Source organism: Gopherus evgoodei, chromosome 12 (genome assembly GCF_007399415.2).
Source record: "Gopherus evgoodei ecotype Sinaloan lineage chromosome 12, rGopEvg1_v1.p, whole genome shotgun sequence".
NCBI classification, from domain to species: domain Eukaryota; kingdom Metazoa; phylum Chordata; order Testudines; family Testudinidae; genus Gopherus; species Gopherus evgoodei.
The window spans coordinates 41656170-41680337 of NC_044333.1; the positions used below are offsets into that span (position 1 = coordinate 41656170).

At 45.6% G+C, this 24168-nt stretch overlaps 1 protein-coding gene across 1 annotated transcript in view; it reads right to left on the minus strand.

The window, feature by feature from the left end:
• Nucleotides 1–11370: 11370 nt before the first annotated feature.
• The window catches only part of NQO1 (NAD(P)H quinone dehydrogenase 1), a 32863-nt gene continuing 20065 nt past the window's right edge, over nucleotides 11371–24168 (minus strand). The window contains exons 2-6 of the mRNA XM_030581845.1: nucleotides 21500–21664; nucleotides 21288–21418; nucleotides 18155–18268; nucleotides 17064–17165; nucleotides 11371–12033 (exon numbers count right to left, since the gene is read on the minus strand). Coding sequence (XP_030437705.1) covers nucleotides 11725–12033; nucleotides 17064–17165; nucleotides 18155–18268; nucleotides 21288–21418; nucleotides 21500–21664 — 821 coding nt within the window. The 3' untranslated portion in view covers nucleotides 11371–11724. The remainder of the gene's footprint in view (nucleotides 12034–17063; nucleotides 17166–18154; nucleotides 18269–21287; nucleotides 21419–21499; nucleotides 21665–24168) is intronic.

Below are 24168 nucleotides of genomic sequence, written 5' to 3' on the forward strand. Positions count from 1 at the left end.
CGCTGCAGTGTGGCCACATTTGCAGCATTTGCAGTGCTGTTGGGAGTGGTGCATTGTGGGCAGCTATCCCAGCGTTCAAGTGGCTGCAAGGTGCTTTTCAAAAGAGGGGGGTGGGGTGGAGTGTGACAGGGAGCATGGGGGAGAGACAGAGTGGATTTTTGGAGCTGACTCTGTGTCAGCTCCCTGCCTTGCAAGTTCTAAGGACTGGAAGATACACAGCACCAACCTTCAATCATTTTTAAAGTTTCGACCCCTTCCCCCACCCCTCTCTTATTCACTAAATGCAAATTATGCACTCCTAAATAGCTTTCAGACCACATAAGCAGCTGCTCAACACGGACTCCCCTCTCTCCTCAAGCAAACAGCTGTGAACATTCCAAAGCAATTCCCCTGCCTCCGCTTGTCGCTCACTGGAGCAAAGAGCAGCTGTGTTTGTTTTTTAGCTAAGTAGCTCCGGAGTTCAGCCATTCTTCCGGTTTGTTGTGGACAGGAATTCTGGGATACCTCCTAATACCCTGGAGGCCAATAACAGTGCTTTTGGTGGCCACACTTTGATGAGCAGCGCTGCATCACCAGCGCTGCAATCGTTACACCCCAAGCAGACCAGGTATACAGCCAGCGCTGCAGCCAGGGAGTTGCAGCGCTGGATGTGCCTTGCAGGTGTGGACAGTTACTAAGTTGCAGCACTGTAAACCCACCACCAGCGCTGCAACTCTCCAGTGTAGCCAAGCCTTTTATATATGATCAGGGTTTGTGGGAGTGAGAAAATGCTGGTTTCGTCTCCATGCCCCAGACTTCCTTAATCCTAGAGAAACCCTGCTTTTTCCTGTTGTTGCTGATTTAAAGTCTTAAACTTTATCCCATATGTGGGCAAACAACATAATTTTTCATCGTTCTTTCAAATATCACTTCAAGCTGAGCTGCTGCATCTTTGTAGCTTTCTCGGTTCATTGCCAGTTTGAAGCATCCTTTTTACTAGCAGTCCTCATGAGCTGTAGCCTCTCTGGGGCCATACATTAATTAAAAACAATTTACTCATGTTTTATAGTATCTAAGAATAACCCACTCCAGGCCATGCAGTTGTAGGGTGAGGAATGTGGATCCTTTCAGATGTTCCAACTAGCCCAAGAGAAATGTGGTGCCTCATTACAACCTCATAGACTCTAGGACTGGAAGGGACCTCGAGAGGTCATCGAGTCCAGTCCCCTGCCCTCATGGCAGGACCAAATACTGTCTAGACCATCCCTAATAGACATTTATCTAACCTACTCTTAAATATCTCCAGAGATAGAGATTCCACAACTTCCCTAGGCAATCTAGGCAATCTTCCTCAGGCAGATGTTTTCTTCAGTCTTTTCCCTTTCCTGCATGTAGAAAGCTGTTAGTGCAGGTTAGAGCCAAACAGCTGTCATGAGTGGCTACTATGTTTTGGTGTAGCATAGTTGGTATGCTGTCACTTTTTTCATTTTGGTTATTTTAAATAATGGAGAGTAGCCTGTAAATGTTTTTTAAGTTACCCTAGTCTGTTTACTGCGTGTTTTTTCTAACATGTGCACCTAGTTGAGCCATGTAGAGTTGTTCTTTGGTTTTAACGGTTTTTCCCGTGTGTCAGTCTGTCACGATGTTCGTTTTCTCTTTTTGTGTGTGTCTCTCTCTCATTGAGAGGCATTGAATTACGTTTTCAGTAGTAAGGCTTCTTGCCGATATGAAGGGAACTTTTCAGAAAGAGACCTGCTCTGGGTCATTTAATTTTGAATACAGTTTTCAATCGTTCAAGTTTTGGATGGTTTATATCTAATGTGTGTTTCATTTTTTGGAAAGCTATATTTTGTATTTAGGAAATGGTATACTATTTTGCTATTTGTACTGAGTGAGTACAATGGCATAAATATAAAAATTTATATATACATATATATAATAATCTTTTTGCCACACATTTTTGTGGTAAATTTGTGAGTTTGTCTGATGTTCTACCACAACGTGGCGTCTGATAATGGCGAGGGTGGGGTTTGTTATGTCTTTACTAAATATTTAAGTACTTTTTGCAACATTAAATAGTTTGTTCATCTTGGGCCATTCCATCTGGCAATGTGTTGTTCCAGTTGGCTCTGGACAACTTCAGTGTGTGTTTGTGTCTGTCACACAGCAGTGGGATGTAGTAAGGACACCCATTTAGACAACTGTCTGATGGGGTTTCATTCAGAATGAGCCATTCAGCTTTTACTCTGTCACTGTCTATTTAATATTTTATTAACTCCTTTGTGTTGTATCTTTTAATTTATAATTACACTAAAATGTGTGAAATTATAATCATGTTAAAGAACATTTTTCGCTATTTCATAATGTCCAGAGCTGCTTTTTAGCTCTGAACCATATGCTTTTCTTCTGATAATTTTCTCCTGCTATGGGAAAAAAGTAAATAAAATCCTGTTATGGTCCAGGACATGAAAGCGCAGCCTGTCAACCTGAATGAGCGCTGTATGAGGATGCATAGAAGGGGTTCTGCACGGCTTCGGAATGAATACCACCATCCATTTGTAATCAATTTGTAAGAAACGGGTGACTTCTGCAAGAAGCAGCATGTTCACACTTAGTCCCAGAAACAAGAATGTTTGGTGATATCTTGATGGCTGCGTTGGCTGATGGTGGGCAGATGAGGTGATGGGGGATGATAAACTGACTTGTGTGCTGTTTGTTTTGTTTTGTTCTTTTGAAGGAGATCATCCTCATGATGAAACGTTGGTTGGGTCAGTGCCAAGAAACCAGGGACCAATTCTCCATTTAATAAGATTGGTTCCAAAATAAACCTTTTACCAGGACTGCTACAATTCCCATTGTGGGGGGAATATTTAAATATGTGCATATTTTAGGTTGTTTATTACAAGGGCTGTGCTACCATATTCAAATGACTAAATGACGACATCTGTATTTTATTTTGGTCAATTTACTGTATCTGTTTTAGGTCAATGTTAAATGTATACATTTTGAACATGTGATTTGGGTTACAAAAAGTATTTGTATTCTGAATGAAGGGTTTGCTCAGTGGTTGACAAGCGCTCTCGCTGCTGCTTTCAATAGCTATTATAGAGGATAAAAGAGTGGTTCAATGAGCCAGCAAGGCCTAAGAAAACAGCTTACAGAAGTTGTTTCATGGCAAGAAGGACCTAAGTATAATGCGAACCACATCTTGTTCCCTCAGAGCCCTGTTCATGCACTGTTTTGATTTCAATAGTTACAATGACTTTTGGAGCTATCCTTTGTTTTTTCTTTTATCCCCTGACTTATTTATTCCATAGTATGTCTGCGTCAGCATGGATATTAGAGGAAAAGCACACAGAGTGGATTGCCTATAGAGTTTTGAGAGGCATGAAATCAAGTCGAGACCAGTTTGGTTTGAAAAGTTAGAAATTACTTAGGTAAATGAAATATGTGCGGCTTGAGTAGTCAAAAAAGTACATTGACTATTGCCCCTTGCATCTGATAAACATCACCTAAGAAGCCAGAGGGACAAAGATCAAATGTTGGGGGCATTATTGCAAAGAAAATTTGCTTTCCCATCTGTCAGGCCAGTGTTTTCTGATGGAAGTAGGTGGTTTTATAGCTGTATGTACTGGATGGAAGCTGGAAAGCTGTAGAACATATTTGTAGAGTGGATTTTCTGTGTAGTGTTCTTTTTCATAACCATAGTGTTATATGGGACCCCAGAGATGATGTAGTCTAACCCTCGCCAAGATGCAGGATTCATTATGACTAAACCATCTAAGATAGATGGCTCCAGTGAAAAACATCCAGTGATGGAGATTCCATGCTTCCCTATGCAGTTTGTTCCATTGTTCTACTGTTCTTACAGTTAGAGATTCCTGAGCTTTTCTCCTTCATGAACTCTCTATTAAACCACCTTTAAATCCAAAACACACACACACACCTCTCTCTCTCTCTCATCTCATCACACACACACACACACACACACACACACACACCACACCACACACACACACCACACACACACCCACACACACACACACACACTAGGTTATATCTCCAGCCTTAAGTCACTTATCCATTAACTTCCCTGATTCTCCTAAACCCCATTTTCAGATGTGTCTCTACAGCATGTCTGATATGTACTGGCACACCTGTTTCCTAATAACTCACTAATATCAGGGAGATGCACCCTGCTAGCTACCACAGTCCCTATATCTTCTAACTGTGTCATGTTGTCTCCATGTAAACAACACCAATGTATAAAAATAAACTGTTAAACTATTATTCCTTTTAATGATTAATAAAGTAGGTGGATAACACTTAAGCTATAGAAAAAGTTAAGACAGGTATTAGCCAAATATTCCTGTGGCAGGAGACAATCATCATCACTTCCCCAGCTCAGTCCACTGGCACTAATTGTCTTCTACTCTTCCAATGGTGTATCCAGCCAAAGCCCTACTGTTATTGCCTTGTCAACAAAAACAAGTCAAGAAGTCGTTCAGCCTTGCTGGGCCAAAATAAACAGATAACGACCAGACCTTTTGTTTGGCTAATTTTACATTATTATCAGTGTGCTCAGAGCCTGTGAATGGACACTATTATTTATACTCAATTGAAATAAAAAAATAAATAGATTAGTGTCTGTCAGTCTTGACAGCATCCCTTCTCATGCTTACACCGAGGGCGTGTTCAGTTGCACCGATGCACATTTCTCTAATCTACATAAGCCTTGAGTTTTCCAGTGTTCCTGCTGTGACTTTGATTAGGGCACATTGACCAAAAAAGTCTCATTGGTAAGCTTTTTCATTCTCAGAGATTGTCCTTGTCCAGAGGCTTTGGAAGGACAACCATACAGGAGCTCACATCCCTTCTCTGACACAGCCAAAACAACCATATGAGCAGCAGGAAAGATGCTTTGTTATAAAATTTCTTCATGGGAATAAAGAAATTGAACACCCAAAAAGGTCAAACTTTATAAATTTTATAAAAGCAAGAGAAACAAGATGGGTAAGATCATCTTTTATTGACCAACCTCTGTTGGTGAGAGAACACGCTTTTGAGCTACACAGCTGCTTGTCAGGTCTGGGAAGGTACTTAGTGTCACAGCTGAAAACAAGGTCAAACAGATAGTTTAGTGTAAGTAGTTATATATTCTAAGGGGCCAGGTCAAGGTGAAGGGCCCGTTGACACCCTGCAGTTGTAGCACAAAGGGAGGGTTAGTGGGTTACAGATTATTGTAATAAGCCATAAATCCAATGTCTCTGTTAAGACATGATTTTTAATTATGTATTTAAGCTCCCAGGCTCATCTTTTGAAAATGTGCAGATTTCCTTTGAGGAAGAGGACTGTAGGCCTGGGAGCTTAAATTCATAACTTTGCTGAGTGTTAATGGGCCACTTCACCCTGAGCGGTCCCTTACACTACTTATGCTAAACTATCTGTTCAACCTTGTATTTAGCTGTGAGATTCTGAGTACCCTTCCCAGATCAGAGGGAGAACTCTGTGGAGCTCAAAAGCTTGTTTCTCCAACTGAAGTTGGTCCAGTAAAAGATGTTACCTCAGCCATCTTATCTCTCTAATATCCTGGGACTAACACGGCTACAAAACACTGCATACAACGAGAGAGAAATTTAATTACAGAATTTTATTTCAATGCATCTCACACATGCTCTGTTACTTAACAATTATCAGGCTGTCTATTCAAACTATGTACCCATTTGCAGAGCTCTGTCTATACAAGTCTTTATCTGAACAGTGGAAGCATAAAGCATGGTGAGGAATTGCTTAGTGTTCTCTGAACTTGAACTATAGGTTGAAAGGGAGAAAAGGTAAATTTATCTGACCACCAGGAGAGGCAAGAATTCTCCCGTGAGAGATCTGTTTCTTGTGGAATAGTCTTGCAAAGAGTGGTGGTGGCAGACCTATTATTTGAGATGTTTAAAAGCTAGCTGGATTGATAGTCAAGAGCTATTGTAAGGCTCTTGAGTGTAGATTTTGATGAGTCTTTCGGGACAGATTTTGATAATTCTACATACAAAAAATATTCAGACTTGCAGTTTCTGGTAATGGTGTTTGCAAACAGCCAGTTGTATGTGCAAATGTACACCTTTGTGTACAAATAATTGCCTACTAGAGGCCAGACTTGTGAACTCTATGATGTGTGATGTACACTACTTAGAGACAACAAAAGATACGACAGACAGAGAAAATCTGGTAAAAATGTACATATAAAATGTGCTTGTTGAGATAGAATGTAGAAAAGTCTTTTTCCCTTATATAATTTTGTGTATATATGTAAATGGTGCATAAAAAATCCTTGGCTTGTACATATGTATATGTGGAATCAGATGATATGCCAGAGAGACAAGGTGTGTGAGGGAATATCTTTTACTGGACAAACGTCTGTTGTTGGACAATAAAAGGAGAAGTTGGTCCAATAAAAAATACTACCTCACTCACCTTGTGTGTCTCATATCCTGGGACCAACATGCCTACAGCAGCATGCAAACCATCACCAGACCATTGAGTTTATTCTATAAATACATATTAAAATGTTTACTAAACAGTTCTTAACTTCAAAGAACATAATTGTCCTTGGTGTGCACTTGTTTCTCTAACTCTCTTCATAGTCGGCAATAGCTGTATAAATGGTGTAAATACTGTAGGAGTGTGGAGGGATTAGTAGTGTAGTAATAAGTATGATCCCAGAAACGTGCTTTTTCAGAAATTCACTAAAATCTATGGGATTAAGATGAAATGATTGTTTGAAACATCCCTGTGCTTTTCTGTTTTTCTATAGAGATTTATTAACCTTTAGTGAATTTGATGTTTTGTGAAATGTGGGAAACTACAGCCCAGGAATCGCAGTCCCCTGGCTGGTTCAGCAAGGGCAGCAGCAGTACATGTTTCCCACACCAACTTCTCTTTGCCAGTCTGCCTCACTCCTTTTCAGGAGAGGCCACTTCTCAGGACTCGCTTTCCCAGGCCTCTCAGCAGAGGCTACCAGATAGTGCCAAGGACACACTGGTGGGGTTGTGGTAGGGACTAGCCAGGAGCTGGACTGGTAACAGTGACCCACTTTGAACAGGGGTCCACCAGACCTCTGTCAAATGGCAAAGATATTGAGCCCATTACTGAGCTGGGCTGGGCGTAAACCAAAGACCTTGACCTAGCTGTGTAGCTCCTTCCGATTCCACTTTTTCTGATTTGTTTGCACCCAAGGAAAGGTGATAAAAACAAGGGTTGCTGAATTTGTTACAAGGTTTAAACCAGTGAGGTTTATTTGTTGAAGCAGTCTGACTATAAGTTCTCCCTAGTGGTATCTGGCTGTGTGGGGAGCACTGGACTTGCCAGTACGTACTTGTTGAAGACTTAGGAAGATGATTAAACTCTTACAGGAATATCAGATCCTTGATAGAAAATGAAGAGCAATGTATTTTGCTCCCAAGCTTTTCTGGACACATTCTAATTTGACAACTGATTAATCCCCAGACATTATGATTCTGGCATATTTGATTTAAACCACCTCTGCTAACTCACTTGCAGTGCCCAAGACCATGCCCTGACTTCCCTCTTCTCCTCAATGCTGAGCACTTACCTGGTCCTGACATTCCTCCTGCTGGTACCCAGAAACACTGCCTTCTGCAGCTGAGCTCCTCCAGGCTGGGAAACTGTCCCACAAAGTGCACCCCCCATTGTAAGCATATCGTGCTCTTCCAGCTGCTGAATTCTCATTCATCCTCCCTTTACAAGTGCTTGGTTCAGATGCCTAACAGCTGTGAAACCCAGCCCCAACTCAGATACTTGTTCTGGTCTCCAAAGCCACTAGAGGGACAGATCCTCAGCTGGTGTAAATTGGCATAGCATCATTGAAGTCCCTGGAGCCACACCAATGTACAGTAGTTTTGGGGTCTGGTACAGTGTCCACTTCCTGCATGTGCTCCATCTAGGCAGAGGTAGTATTCTGAGCAGGTTAGTCCCATGTGGTGGTAGCCCAATTTCAGGGAAAAAATGCAGCATTTCTGGATGTTACGGGATAGGGATCATACCCCTGTGTCCCTGCTAAAAGGACCATTATCAACTGAAACTTTTCTGTGCTGATTAGTATTTGATATAAACAGTTTTTGAGGTTTATCCCCATACAGCTCCCTGTTTTTAATGGGTAGCTCCAAAACAGCTTCAAATTAGAGCCTTCTACCTCTTTTGTTAATCTCTGCATAAACTCGACATGTTTGTGTCAGTAATTCTTTGCTGGAGTGGTTTATCTGCCTTTCTGCCATGTTTTTGTTGGAGTGCACAGATCACCACTGAGCTATCTTTTCTGTTGTCCTGAAATGTGAAAGTAGCACCAGATATTCCTTTGTGCATTTCTGTGTATATGGCTTTCGTAGTTGGGATCTTCAGAGCACTGATACCAGATGTTTTCAGTTTATTCTATGAGGGGAGATTTCATTTGCATCTATGTTTTTAGCTATCCTGTGATAACTTGTTGAATATTAAAATAAAAATAAATATTTTGCTTCTATGGGACATTTGTATACCTCGCAACTATATTTCTGTAAACAGCTGCAGTCAAGAATAAAACATTGAAAGTTTTCATTTTGCAACGTGAACTCCTGTCATGTCTTTCAAAGGAAGCTTCTCTCGCGCCCCTGGAAAAAAGCAGCTACTGTTAAGTACTTCATAAATTTGGCTGGCTGGTGATGGTAGCCTTATGGCTTGGAGCTAACCCAAGAGACTGAGTCCAGGCTGATATCCTGCTCAGGCACACTTGTAGGAATTGTTATATAAGCAAATACTCTTTGCAGCACGCGCAGCTTTCTCAAGGGTTTTAGTGGTTCAGTTTGACCCCATAAGTAGTTCTCCCAACTCCAGAGTGGCCTTACAGAGGCAGAAATCTCCTTGCTGCTCAGGCCATGGCATTTGCATTAATAGGAACATGAAAATTGCTATATTAATCTGGTCCACTATTCTCTCTGACAGTGTCCAATACCAGATGTTCAAGAGAAAGGTGCAAGAAACCTCCATAGTAGACAACTATGGAATAATCTGTCTATAGGGTAATTCTCCGGTAATTCTAAGCTAGCTGTCCATTCTGGCAAAATACTGGACAAGGTGATACAGGATTCAGCTGATTAGGAATTAAAGGGTAGGAATATAATTTCTGACAGTCAACATGATTTTATGGAAAATAGGTCTTATCAACAAATCTGATGCAACTTTTGAGGTACCAAGTTTGGTTGATAACAGATGTAAAGTGGTTATACTTCTGTAAGGTGTTTGACTTAATACCACACAACAGTCTGATGAAAAAATTAGCACGAATAAATGGAGTGAGCCTGCCCCTCTGCAGGCACAGTGCTCAGACATTAAACTAACACCATATTTGATTTTGTCCAGGAAACAGCAGGAGTGAGAGTTAGAGGATGCATCTGCAGGGTGTCGTGCAATTCACAACTACTGGGGTTCAACAGGATTGTTCTGGGTGCCCTGCGGGGGAGACCAAAGGACACAGCCCTTTTCCTGTTGGTTGGGCAGGACTGTTTCCCCATGCATGTGCTGAGTGCTCAGGATGCTGCCTGGAGCAGGCAGGTAGTTAGTAAGAAGCTTTAGTGAAGAGGGCGGTAGGGTTTTGTACTAACAAAACCTCATTGAAACAACCAACCTCTGCATCATAAGTGCTCCAGTCTGCAACCCTCTGACTGTTCACTCCTCACTAGGACCAGTTAGTGCTGCACCAAATGCTTGAGGTTCACCACAGTTAAGCAGATTTATACAGAATTAATATGAACCTACGGAGGACTCAGGCAGAGACCTGAAGGGGCCAGTGCTAAGTTCAGATCATCTTTGCTGTCAGGTGGCTCTCCCCTCCCCCACATTTTGATCAATGGCTGGGTATTCCCTGAGCTGTGCCTCTCCCCCTCATCCTGTACAACTGCAGGTTTGGTGGGATTAAGGGACCTCTTTCAAGTTCAGTCAACTCCCAGTTCTGGCCCATCCAACTCAGTCTGAGTGGAGAAGAAAAGGTTCCTTTTGGTCCACTGGGATTAGAATGTTGAATGCAAAAGAAAATATCCCACCAAAGTCACATGTGGCTTCTGGGGCCAGGAAAAGCTAGCCAGGCCCCCCCGCCCCCCGCTCCCTGAGCTGAAGTGCAGAAAGAAAGGACTTGCTTTGTGCCAGCCACACTGCGAGTTTGGTCAGACTGGTCGGCTGAGCTCGGTCTGTTCTCCCTCCCTGCCACTCCACACACACACCAGCAGCTTGTCTCCTATTACTGCTCTTTTGCAGAGTGAACTGATTCTCAGGTGTACAGTCAAAGCTCTGCCAGTGCAGGGGGAGGAGTGTTCCACGCAGCTATTCCTGTTAGAGCCTAAAAACCCACCAGTGTTTTCCTGGAGATGTTATGCTGAGGACCCCAATAGCCCTCCCCCGCGGGTTCTCCTAAGTTGAATGGCTGCCCCCAGGGAATCACTACAGGGATGGCTGGGTTACTGCTCTCTTCTATCTATGCCGCAGCTCTGACCAGCCAACAGCTGGCATGTGCCATCTAGTGGCTCAGCACTAAACCTCTTCTAGCTGCCCAGCTGTGCTGGTCTTCAGAGCCAGAGGTGGCAGCAGCAGTGGCTGCTCCCTTATTTCAACAGCTCCCTAAAGGACATGCCCAGGCCAGCACATAGGTGCCTGTTGTTCTGCACATGGAGCATGTCATGCTGACAGCACATCCAGGACCTGCAGGCTGTGTGTGTCATCTCCCTGTGCCACACATCCAAATCCAGTGAGGGAACCCTCCAGGGATAGGGCAAATAGACTCTCATGTATTTTAGAAGTGAAGAAAAATCTGGATTGCAATCGAGGGCCTTCGGACTACATGCCAAGTGATTGCAGGCTAGTCTCTTAGAAGGCAGGCTCTTGCGATGTGGCTACGGCACGCTGGCTCCTGGATGGGAGCGTTTAAGGGTCCAGGAGTCAGGGTGGCCCATCCTCGTATAGCAGAGCTGCACAGTGTGCTTTTTAAGGCACGTCGGAACAGTCCGGTCTGTGTAGTAGTGACCAGACAATTTCAAACTTTGTGCTGGCCCTGAGGGAAACTGGATCCCTTTGGCTAAGAATCAGAACCCCCAGGCCACGGAAGTATGCGTCTCTAATGTAAAAGGAGTGACCCTTCTCCCACTAGCAAATGGGGGCAAGGGAGACACTCCACTTCTTCTCAGTCCAAAGAGCGGCTCAACAGCTACATCACCACATCATGATTAAAGGGCGAATCCCCTCATCAGTCATCCATGAAACTTAATTGTGTGAAGAGAATGCAATAACTCAGTGCAGGGGTTGTGAAGGCCTGAGGGTCACCTACTGAACACAAGGGCACAGATACATAAAATAAGCAGTTACAATAGGAAATGTCTTTATTTAGACTCCTTGTGTTATACTTGAACAGAGAGCTTAGACTGTACAATACCAAGGCCACCAGGGTAGTGAACAGCAAGCACCACGTAATCATAGGGAGGCACGATTCCCAACTCATCCCAGTCTGATGCTATTGGAACCTAGTAGGTTAATTACACTACCTGACTGGAGGAGGTATGGCTCTGACTCCTCCCTGAATCAGTGGGAGGTAGGAGTAGCCAGCAAGAGGCACCAGCGCCCCCCTGAGGAAGAGGTGGGAAGAGAAGAAATGCTCTCCTCAACCTGGCAGAGCCACACAGTGAGAGAGACCAGATAGGAGCCCACCAGAGGAAGCTATTTCTTCTGGGTTTTGACCTGGCTGTCAGGTGGGATGGCCTTCCCCAGGTGCTGTCCCACGCTCAACCCATATTTCTGAGCCTTCTGGCGGTCCTGCACCTCCTGTTTCAGCACAAAGCCCCCCACGTAGCTTAGATCAAAGTTGCTGTCTGGAACAAAACTGATGGGTTTCTCTTCCCAGATAGCTGCCAGTCGCTTCTTCCAGTCCTCCAGGATCTGCAAACGGGCATCCTCAGGAGCGTGACTAATGCTGTAGGCAATTTGGGGCTCCAAGACTTGGAAGCCACAGAAATGGAGTATGCCACTCTAGAATGAGAAAACACAGGGAAGCTCTAAGATTGCCAAGGTTCTTATTTGGGTAGAAGGGGACATGCCACCTTCAGTTCAAGGCTATTTCTACTACTGAAGAAGGCTGAGAACCCAGGGTAACAGCACATTCTGGTACCCTCACGGCTTCTGGTTTGCTATGAAAATCTAATTCCTCAAGTCACGTCTCCTTCTATGGGTTTAGTTGTACAGCAGGGGGATGACTTGTATCCCCTTGCACTGCAGGAATTTTGGTCTGGAGTTTTATAGATTCCAAGACCAAAAGGGACAATTGTGATCATCCAGTCTGACCTCTTCTATAGCATAGGCCACAGAACTTCCCAAAGCTACATCCCAGAACTTGGCTTCCAGAAAGAGATCCAATTTTCATTTAAAAATTGCCCGTGCTAGAGAATCCACCAAAACCCTTGGTTGGTCCCATGGTTAATTACGGTTTCCCCTCTGATTTTGTCAAGCTTCCAGCCACAGGATCTTGTTCTACCTTTTGTCTGCTAGATTGAGCCGCCCATTATTAAATATCTGTTCCCCCTGTAGGTACTTAGACCACACTCATCAAGTCACCCCTTATCTGTCTCTTTGTTACACTAGATAGATTCAGCTCCTTGAGCCTATCACTATAAGGTAGGTTTTCCAATCACGTAATCAGTCTCATGGTGTCATAACTGTCCTACTCAGATCTGAACCTTAGAGTTCAGAATATGAGAAGCTAGCATGAAACCTTCAAACTTAATTACCAGCTTGGATCTGATATCGCTGCCACCAGCCAGAATTCCAGTGTCTGGCTCACTCTGGTCTCCCCAAAACCTTCCCTGGGGAACCCCCAAAACCTTCCCTGGGGAACCCCCTGAGTCTCACCACAAAGGGAAATAACCCACTTCCCTTCTCCCTCTTCCCTTCCAGGTGTTCCCTCCCTGGGTTCCTGGAGAGATATACAGATTCAAGCTCCTTGAATCTAAACAAAGGGATTCCACCCTCTTTACCTCCTCCCAGATTTCCCCGCCCTGGGTACTCTAGGATATGTCCTGCTTCAAGTCCTTGAAACACTAGTACCAAGAGATTAAATCTCTCTCCCCCCTCACCCAGAGGGTATGCAAAGTCAGGCTTAGTAAATCTAACACAAAGAGATTCTCTCTTCCCCCGTCTTCTTCCTCCCACCAATTCCCTGCTGAGCTGCAGACTCAATTCCCTGGAGCCCCCACTAAAAAAAAAAAAATCCACAGGTCTTAAAAAGAAAAAGACATAAAATGGTCTTTGTATCAAGGTGACAATATACAGGGTCAATTGCTTAAAAGAAAAAATGAATAAACAGCCTTATCCAAAAAGAATACAATTTAACACATTCCAGCAACTACACACATGTAAATACAAAAAAATATATAAACCTATTGTCTTACTCTCCTTGTACTTACAACTTGGAAACAGAAGATTAGAAAGCCTGGAGATTCCTGTGGTCACTCTCAGAGCCCAGAAAGAGAACAGACCAAGAACAAAGGACTCACACCCAAAACTTCCCTCCACCCACATTTGAAAAAGTCTTGTTTCCTGATTGGTCCTCTGGTCAGGTGTTTCAGGTTACTGTTTGTTAACCCTTTTAAGGTGCAAGAGACATTAACCCTTAGCTATGTGTTTATGACACATGGCTCTTCTCTCAAATTTACAATATCCTTCTGGACTTGTGGGCACCGGCACTGGACACAGTATTCCAGCAGTGGTCGCACCAGTGCCCAATACAGAGGTAAAGTGACCTCTCTGCTCCTACGTGAGATTGCCCCTGTTCATGTATCCTAGTCAGTGTTTCACAGAAAGCTCATGTTCAGCGAGTATCCCCAAAACTCTTCCCAGGCTCCAGTCCATAATAAGGCTGACAGTCTTTGGGCCTAGCTGTACACCTTTATTTTACTCATACTAAAATTCAATGTTTGCATGGTCCCAGTTTATCAAATGATCCAGATTGTTCTGTAGTAGGCACCTGTCCTCTTCATAATTCATCAATCCCTCAATTTGTGCCAGCTGCAACTTTATCAGTGATAATTTTATGTTCTCGTCCAGATCACTGATAAATAACAAGATCCGGAAACCAGTCCCTGTGGCAGCCCACTAGAGACACACATTATGACAGTTCCCCATTTAGAATTACATTGAGACCTATCAGTTAGCCAGCCTTTAATCCATTTTGTCTGTGCCGTGTTAGTTAATATAATTCTAGTTGTTTAATCAAGATAAAATGAGAGTCAAATGCCTTACAGAAGTCTACCTATGTACACCTGAACACTACTACCTCTACCAACCATACTTGTAGTCTCATAAAAAAAAAATCAAGTTACTTTGACAGGATCTATTTTCGATAAACTCATGTTGATGTGCATTAATTACATTATTACGCTCCAGTATCTTGGCTGTCAGGCTGATATGCCTTTAATTACCCAGGTCATCCCATCTACCCTTTTTAAATCTTGGTATAATATTAACTTTCCTCCAGTCTTCTGGAACTTCTCCCATGCTCCAAAACTTACTGAAAAGCAACATGAATGGGCCAGCAAGCTCCTCAGCCAGCAGTTTTAAAACTCTTGGATGCAATTTCTCTGGACCTGCTGATTTTAAACTGTCTAATTTTATAGCTGAAACTTAACAGTTGCTTTAGAGGCTAGTGGAATGGAAACAGTGTTGCCATATGAGTCTCCTCTTTCCCTCCCCCCCCCCCACAAAAAAATATAGAATTGATATTTTCCATCTTGTCTGTGTTATTGATATTTCTCTACCCTTTCCATCTATTAACGGATCAATACCATTGTCAGGATTCTTTTGTTCCTAGTATATTTTAAAAAACTCCTTATTGTCCTTAACTGTACTAGCCATAGATTTTTCCTTCTGTCCCTTTGTTCCCTTATCAATTTTCTATAATTTTCTAACTTCTGATTTATACTAGTTATTATCAATTAACCCTTTATTTCTTTTGTTATATAATACATGTACCTGCCTGTACTTACCCTCTAAAACCAAAATTGTTTTTTTAACCAATGTAGCCTCCATCCTCAACTGTGGCTTTTTAGGCATCTAATAGTGTTCTTAAACAATTCCCAATTATTCACATTTTTTCCTGATTAAATTCTACCTCCTGGCTGATTTGGCTCAATTGTTTTCAGCTTGCTGCATTAAAAAGGTCAGTCTCACAAGATGAGGGCAAAAAAAGAATTCCCCCATGTTAGATGTAACTTTCTGAGTGAGGAAAAGGTCTATAATTCAAAATTCCAAGTATGGTTTAGTACTGGTGGCACAAGACCTCCCACCAGCACATCCCTCAACTGAAGTCCTCCCTGGCCATACAGGTTTTTTCCCCCTACACATTAAAGACAGGTGCATAAGCAGTCAGTCATTGTATTGTGATTGGTTAGTCTGTTAGACACCAGCGGATACCACCTCTTGTGCCTTATCTATTAGGACATTGCTCCATAAGTATTAAAGATCGTCTGCCAAGTTTTCAGTGACTCAGAAACAGGTAATGCCATTTTCTGAAAGAGCGTCATTGTCAGTACAAACTATCATCAATGGATCCTGGCCCGCTGACTTCAAAAGACTATTCAATCTTAGAGAGAAGTCTCATGTCTTGGCTCTGGGAAGGCAGCATGCTCTCCTGCTGCCACTTGTCCCTTGCAGAATTTTCTTCTAGACTAGTATTGAAACAAGGATTGCCATCTGCCTTGGATGGTTGGAGAATGGTGGGCAAGCTTGATTTTCTTATGGGTTGTGCTCAGCTGCCAATCACATGTGTCCCACACATCTCTGTTCCCCTGGACCAGCTGCTTTTGAGAAATATCTTCCACAATTTCCACACTGAGGATCCAGTATCAACTGGAAACTTCCAGCTGTGTAGAATTCCTCTCTGGTGGCCACAGTCTGCCCATCCTCATTTGTCTCCAGCTGATGTGACTGCCTGCCCCTGGCAGTTTCGAGCTGCTAAGCCTCCTCTGACTCCATGTCTAACTCCTGTAAGTCCTCAGGATCTGAATTTTTTTGGGTAGTCCAGTTTGCTTGGTACACCATGAACTCAATGCTGTTGTACTCAGTACATTTAAGCCAAATTGAAGCCCCTCAATCCCTTTAGTAGTAGTACTTGGCATTGCCGAGATGGCCTGCAAGAGCCTGTTCAGAGCACAGGAGCAGTGTCACCCATGGGACAGCGGACCTTGTAAACAGGGTACGTTAAAGCAGCATGCCCTGCGATGTGAGCTCCTTGCCCCCAGCTTCCAGGAGTTAACCAGAAGAATCCCTTCCTTTCCCCAACCCCCATGCTGTGGCCACCATCCCTGTCTCTTCAGATCCATCAACACCATTCAGTCAAAGCAGAATTTCCTTGCTTTGGGACGTGTGGCTCACCTGTGATCTAAGAGGGGGTAAGACGTCACTTGCGCACTCATGTCAGAGACATTGACTGTCAAGTGACAAGCCATCTCGTGGCAATAGACAGCCATAAGGAGTTCTATATACCAAGCCACTGCCTGAATTCCACCTAGCATCTCCCCAGAGTGCACAGAGTCCTGTTTTCCACTTTCCTTTACAACCTGTTAGGATCCTTTGCCCTTTTCCAGAGGGAGGACAAGGATCTCCCAACTGGAGTCTACTGAATGTCAGAGGCCGATTTCAAGCCAACATTCAACTCTCTCCTGTTCCCATGAACTCCACTGCATGAACTGCATGTACAGGAGGAGGACTCCATGCTCCAAGACCTCTGTATGAAAAGGCCACAGAACTTAGAAGAGGGCAAGGTCCATCAAGTACATTCCCAGGGTCAGAGCAGGACTGTTTCCTGCAGTACGGTACTTAGTGCTTTTAGTCTAGTTGTAGCGTCCTCAAACAACACAGCTTCTACTCCCTCCCCCGCGCATCTCCCAATAAAGCCTGGACTTTAACTTCATCCCATGTTCCCTTTTGTGGAAAACACGACCTCCTTAGAAAGTACCACGAATGTTCTACTTTGACATAAGTTTCTTCCATAGTTGTAAATCCGATACCTGCAGCGGCCAAAGGAGGATGTTGATGTCTCCATTGATGCCCGCGGGAGTGTACATGGGGCCAGTCCCACCCGTGGTGAAGGAGAGCATAGCCTTCTTTTTCTGTGGAAGAAAAACTGCAGTCACACCAGGAGCAGCAGTTGTAAGGCAGCAGGATCCGGGAGCAGAGCTAAGCCAGTGTGAGTGGGGGCACTGTGTGAAGGGAAATGCCAAGTGGCCACCGCTGTCTATCAAACACTTTTATTGCTGCTGAGAAGCTGAGCTGGGAGGAGCAGCAGCAATGTCCATGGCGGGGGACAGGCTATGATTGCAGACACATGCTGGTATAAAGACCAAGAGCAAGGCTGGTTGTCAGGAATTCCAGGGGGTACTAGTTTGGATACTCAGCTACCTGAAAGGGCGGAGGACGGGCTCAAGCCTCGTATTATGAGGGTGACATTTATTAATGATATTCCATTGCCTATTTTCAAAGCACTGCCCCTTGCAACTCTCCCCAAGGTAGAGTTTGGCCAGCATGCCAGCAGCAGCACAGCAATTCAGGCTCTCCTGAGCCTAGGACTGGGCAGGAGGAGAGTAGAGCAGCTGGCTCACCAGTCAATAGGGGCAGAAAAGTGGCCCCCACATGGGGAATTCTGGATTTTATCTCAGCTGCAGTTAGATTCTGCTTCATTATAGAACCAACCCACACAGGGGGTATCAGTCATACCCCCTGTAGTCATCTCTTTTCCAAGCTGAACAGCCCCGGGCTTTTTAATCTCCCTGGAGGGAAGCTGTTCCATACCCCTAACCATATTTGTTGTCTTTCTCGGTTCTGTTTCATTTTGGATGGGGCAATCAGAACGGCACACCAACCCCTGCAGATGCCCTGTAATTCTTCCCTGACAGGCTCCCTCCTAGATCTTGCTGAGTTAGAAGCTACTGACATCTACACCTGTCTGTGCTGGAAGAGAAAGCATCAGTTCAGAGCACATATGTTCTGCCAAGTCTTCGGGGACCTGTCTGCTCCACACTGGGAGTGAACTAGGGTTCAACCAAGGGACAGACTCCTTGATGTTAGAACACAGTGTAAGTACCAGTCCACACCCACCTACCTGAAAGGGCCCACTACCATACATCATGGTAAGTGAGTAGGCAAATCCTTGTGTGAAAACACGCTCAAACCAGCCCTTCAGGATCGCAGGCACACTGAACCAGTAGAGGGGGAACTGTAGGAAGGCACAAAGACACAGAGAGAAAATAGGGTTGCAGCTCTCCATTTCCCAAGATAGCACATTGCAACACGACTACAGCGTAAGAACGGTCAGCCTGGATCAGACCATTGGTCCATCTAGCCAAGTGTCCTGTCTGAGTGGAACAGGGCAGTTATCAAGTGATTCATCCACTGTCTTCCAGTCCCAGCTTCTGGGAGTCACAGGCTTAGGGACCCCCAGAGCATGGGGTTGTGTCCCTGACCATCTTGCTAACAACCACTGATGGCCCTATCCTCACTGAACTGATCATATTCCTTTTTTAAACCCTGTTATAGTTTTGGCCTTCACCACATCCCTTGACAGAATTCCACAGGCTGACTGTGTGTTATGTGAAGTACTACTTCGTGTTTTTAAACCTGCTGCCAATTAATTTCATTGGGTGACCCCTGGTTCTTTGTTATTTGACGGAGTAAATAACACTTCCTTACTCACTTTCTCCACACACGTCATGATTTTATAGACCTCTGTCATACCCCCTGTAGTCGTCTCTTTTCCAAGCTGAACAGCCCCGGGCTTTTTAATCTCCCTGGAGGGAAGCTGTTCCATACCCCTAACTATATTTGTTGTCTTTCTCGGTTCTGTTTCATTTTGGATGGGGCAATCAGAATGGCACACAGCATTCAGGGTGTGGGCAAACTAAGGATTTATATAGTGGCATTAGGATAAGACAAAAAAATCTATCCTTTGCCCGAAGGTTCCTACGTTCTATTAGTTCTTTGACTGCCACTGCCCACTGAGCAGACTGTTTCAGAGAACTACCCACAGTGACTCCACAATCTCTGTCTTGAGTGGTAACAGCTAATTTAGACCCCATCAATGTGTATGTATAGTTGGGATTATGTTTTCCAATGTGCATTACTTTGAATTTCATCTGCCATTTTCTTGCTCAGTCACCCAGTTTAGTGAGATCCTTTGTAACTTTTTGTGGTTTGCTTTGGACTAAACTATCTAGAGTAACTTTCTATTGTCTGTAAATTTTGCATCCTCACTATTTACCCCCTTTTCCAGACCATTTATAAATATGCAAAAGAGCAATGGTTCCAGTACAGATCCCTGGCGGGGGACCAGGCTATTTACCTGTCTCCGCTTTGAAAATGACACTTAGTTTCCTATCTTTAACCAGTTACTGATCGATGTGCGAATCTTCTCTCTTATCCCATGATCGCTTAATTTGCTTAAGAATATTTGGTGATGGACCTTGTCAAAGATTTTCTGAAAGTCCAAGTACACTATATGACCTTGTCCACATGTTTAACTCCCCTCAAAGAATCCTAAGAAATCTGGTGAGACATGATTTCCCTTTACAAAAGCAGTGCTGACTCTTCCCCAACATATCAAGTTCCTCTATGTGTCTGATAATTCTGTTCTTTACTGTAGTTTCAGACAAATTAGCCTAGTTCTAAAGTTAGGCTTACAGGCTTGTAATTGCCAGAATCACCTCTGAAGCCTTTAAAAATCAGCATTACCTTAGCCATCCGCCAGGCATCTGGTCCAGAAGCCAATTTAAGCAGTACGTTATATACCTGTTCTGCAATTTCATATTTGAGTTCTTCACCCAAGAGTTCTGAAGACCATCTTGTCCTGGAGACTTACTACTGCTTAATTTGTCAGTTTGTTCCAAAACCAGCTCTATTAACACCAAAATATGGGGCAGTTCCTCAGATTTGTCACCTACAAAGAACGGCTCAGGTGCAGGAATCACCCTTACATCCTCTGCAGTGAAGACTGATGCAAAGAATTAATTTAGCTTCTCCACAATGGCCTTGTCTTCCTTGAGTGCTCCTTCAGTGCCTTGATTGTCTAGACCCCACGGTCTGTTTGGCAAGCTTCCTGCTTGTGATGTACTTAAACATTTTGCTGTTAGCTTGTGCATCTTTTGCAAATTGCTCTTCAAATTCTTTTTTGGCCTGCCTAATTATACTCTTACACTTGACTTGCCAGTTTGTTCCTTCGTTTTTCCCAATTGTATTTGACTACCAATGTTTAGAGGCTGTCTTTGTCTCTAACCTCCTTTTTACTCTGTTTAGCCATGGAGGCATTTGTTGATCCTCTTGCTGGTTTTTTTTCATTTGAGGTATACATTTAGTTTGAGCCTCTATTACAGTGTTTTTGAAAAGTTTCTATGCAGCAATCATGTGACTGTTCCTTTTAATTTGTTTAAAATCCAGACTAACACGGCTATCCCTCTGATACCTACGATTTTTAGTGTATCTGACTCTATGCTTTCTTTTACGTAGAGTGGCATATCCCCACCAGTATAGTCTACTCTGATATTCCTATATATTTTGTACGTGGTATTACCGGGTCCCATTGATTAGCATTGTTCCACCAAGTTTCTGTGATGCCTATTATATCCATATTCTCATTTAATACCAGGCACTTGAGCTCACCCATCGTGGTATTTAGAGTTCTTGTATTTGTATACATGCACTCATAAAATTGGTCAATATGTATTTATCTGCCTTCATGTTATGTAATTGAATGGGACTCTTTAGTTTGACTGTTTCTCTTCAGTTCCTATCTGTGCTCCAACAGGCAAGCAATACCTACCTGCCAGCAACCCTGAGTCTCCCTCACCCCCTGTGCAAACAGATTGGACCTGACGCCAGCTTCCTAAACTAGCACTGTGCAAGTGGCTGAGCAGGGGCTGAGCAGAGCCCTGCATTACAATGGAGAAATGGCTTTGGGCCTCAAACCGCCAAGCCCACCCCATATCTAGTCACTTCTCCAGCAGGCTGAGCCTGTCCATCTCCACTGAAGCCTTGCCTTGGGGAGCTCCACAAGTCAGCATTCAGTTCGATTACCCTCGTCACTGGCGGATACACAAACGTGCTGGCTAGCTGCACCCTCTGGGGCAGGAGGGATGGATCCTTCCCTTTACAGGGACACGATCGCCTCCCCCCTTTTTCCAGAACGGAGTCAGGTAACGATTAATGCTGCTTTTCCCCTTTCCTCTGGCAGGGCACGATGGTACCTGGAATATCAGAAGGTCTGCAGCTTCGAGCTTCTTCTGTTCTGCTACGATGTCGCTGCTCAGCCGACCTTCTGCCCATGCCGAGCCCATCTCAGGGCCATACTTGAAGTTGTTGGGGTCTTTTGGCTTACCTGAGATAGGAGGCAGAGGTCAGTGCTAGAGAACAAAGATGGAAAATGCTGAACTTTAAGGGGAGTAGTGGTGTTCAGTACCTTTGATGTCCTCTCGTGATGGCACAGGGTTAAACTTCATCTTGTATAGATCAGAAACGGTGACACTCCAGCCTCTCTTCTGCAGCACTTCCACAGCAGCATCTTTCATGGCATGATTGAAGGAGGTCATCTCCTCGTGTGCCAACACAATCAGGGCCTTTCTTCCTGCAAAACACAGCAGCAAGCTAGAGCCCTTTCCTCCCTTGTGGGAGAAAGGTAAACCCAAGAGTCCAGTCATAAAACGGAGCAGGGTTTCTATGACTTGCCTTTGGGATGATCAAAAACTGACTCTTTAGAACAGGGGGGCTGACTGTTCTGTGCGCTTTCAGGTAATAAACCCACAGGTGAGACTCAAAGCATTGTAAAGTGTTGTGTGATTAGCATGGGGGACTGCCCCTACTGTTCCTAAAGAACTGTGCACAGATCCTAGCTGGTGCAACAGTCCGTTCAACAATTGGCAGGGGTGGGGGCTACATACATGCCTCCTTCCATGCACCCCCCAGAGACATGCTCCTAGTACAGTGCAGTACTCCAGACTCAGCAACACACCTGAATCGAGGCAGGAGGGTTTTGGGGGCGAAAGGGAGGACCAGCAATATCCCATAAAACCCTGTCTAGAAAAACTTCATACATCAGCCCACTAGTCACCACCTCTCCTGCTCAGCCAGGGATCAAGCTGTCACGGACAATGGTCCTCAGAGGACAGTACAATGGTACGAGACCCTTGACCCAAACCTTATTTTACAGCCTGTAAATATGAAAATTTGCATGACTGTGGCCTCTAGGAGCCCAGCGTGCTAGGTACTGCACTACTGGAGCAAAAATGATGGTCCTTCTGCCAAAGAGCTTGCAACCCAAGTACAAGATAAGCAATGGACAGACGGGGAGTATGGGAATCAAGGAGGTAACGCTGGTTGGCACAACAGGCCGTGGCCCCAGCACACCAGCAGCCCAGTTTTCCATATACACCATAGAAAAGGTGTGTTTTGAAGGAGGATACTGAGTTGTGTGGATGTTCATGGGAAGCACCTCTCATGTGACCAGGTCAGCCCGTGAGAGAGCCTGTAGGTGCCAGTTTGAAAATGTAACTGGGCATTGGAGGCTGGCACCATAACTGATTTCCATACTGACAGAGAGGTGACAAGTAACCTGCTAAAGAGGAGCTAATCCCCACGGGAGGTGGAGTACCTGCAGCGCTGGGAGAGCTCTCTGCCAGCGCTGGGAGCTAATCCCCACGGGAGGTGGAGTACCTGCAGCGCTGGGAGAGCTCTCTGCCAGCGCTGGGAGCTAATCCCCACGGGGAGGTGGAGTACCTGCAGCGCTGGGAGAGCTCTCTGCCAGCGCTGGGAGCTAATCCCCACGGGGAGGTGGAGTACCTGCAGCGCTGGGAGAGCTCTCTGCCAGCGCTGGGAGCTAATCCCCACAGGGAGGTGGAGTACCTGCAGCGCTGGGAGAGCTCTCCGCCAGCGCTGGGAGCTAATCCCCACGGGGAGGTGGAGTACCTGCACCGCTGGGAGAGCTCTCCGCCAGCGCTGGGAGCTAATCCCCACGGGGAGGTGGAGTACCTGCAGCGCTGGGAGAGCTCTCCGCCAGCGCTGGGAGCTAATCACCACGGGGAGGTGGAGTACCTGCAGCGCTGGGAGAGCTCTCCGCCAGCGCTGCGAGCTAATCCCCACGGGAGGTGGAGTACCTGCAGTGCTGGGAGAGCTCTCTGCCAGCGCTGCGAGCTAATCCCCACGGGAGGTGGAGTACCTGCAGTGCTGGGAGAGCTCTCCGCCAGCGCTGCGAGCTAATCCCCACGGGAGGTGGAGTACCTGCAGTGCTGGGAGAGCTCTCCGCCAGCGCTGCGAGCTAATCCCCACGGGAGGTGGAGTACCTGCAGCGCTGGGAGAGCTCTCCGCCAGCGCTGGGAGCTAATCCCCACGGGGAGGTGGAGTACCTGCAGCGCTGGGAGAGCTCTCCGACAGCGCTGGGAGCTAATCCCCACGGGGGGGTGGAGTACCTGCAGCGCTGGGAGAGCTCTCCGCCAGCGCTGCGAGCTAATCCCCACGGGAGGTGGAGTACCTGCAGTGCTGGGAGAGCTCTCTGCCAGCGCTGGGAGCTAATCCCCACGGGAGGTGGAGTACCTGCAGCGCTGGGAGAGCTCTCCGCCAGCGCTGGGAGCTAATCCCCACGGGGAGGTGGAGTACCTGCAGCGCTGGGAGAGCTCTCTGCCAGCACTGGGAGCTAATCCCCACGGGAGGTGGAGTACCTGCAGCGCTGGGAGAGCTCTCCGCCAGCGCTGGGAGCTAATCCCCACGGGGAGGTGGAGTACCTGCAGCGCTGGGAGAGCTCTCCGCCAGCGCTGGGAGCTAATCCCCACGGGGAGGTGGAGTACCTGCAGCGCTGGGAGAGCTCTCCGACAGCGCTGGGAGCTAATCCCCACGGGGAGGTGGAGTACCTGCAGCGCTGGGAGAGCTCTCTGCCAGCTCTGGGAGCTAATCCCCACGGGGAGGTGGAGTACCTGCAGTGCTGGGAGAGCTCTCCGCCAGCGCTGGGAGCTAATCCCCACGGGGAGGTGGAGTACCTGCACCGCTGGGAGAGCTCTCCGCCAGCGCTGGGAGCTAATCCCCACGGGGAGGTGGAGTACCTGCAGCGCTGGGAGAGCTCTCCGCCAGCGCTGGGAGCTA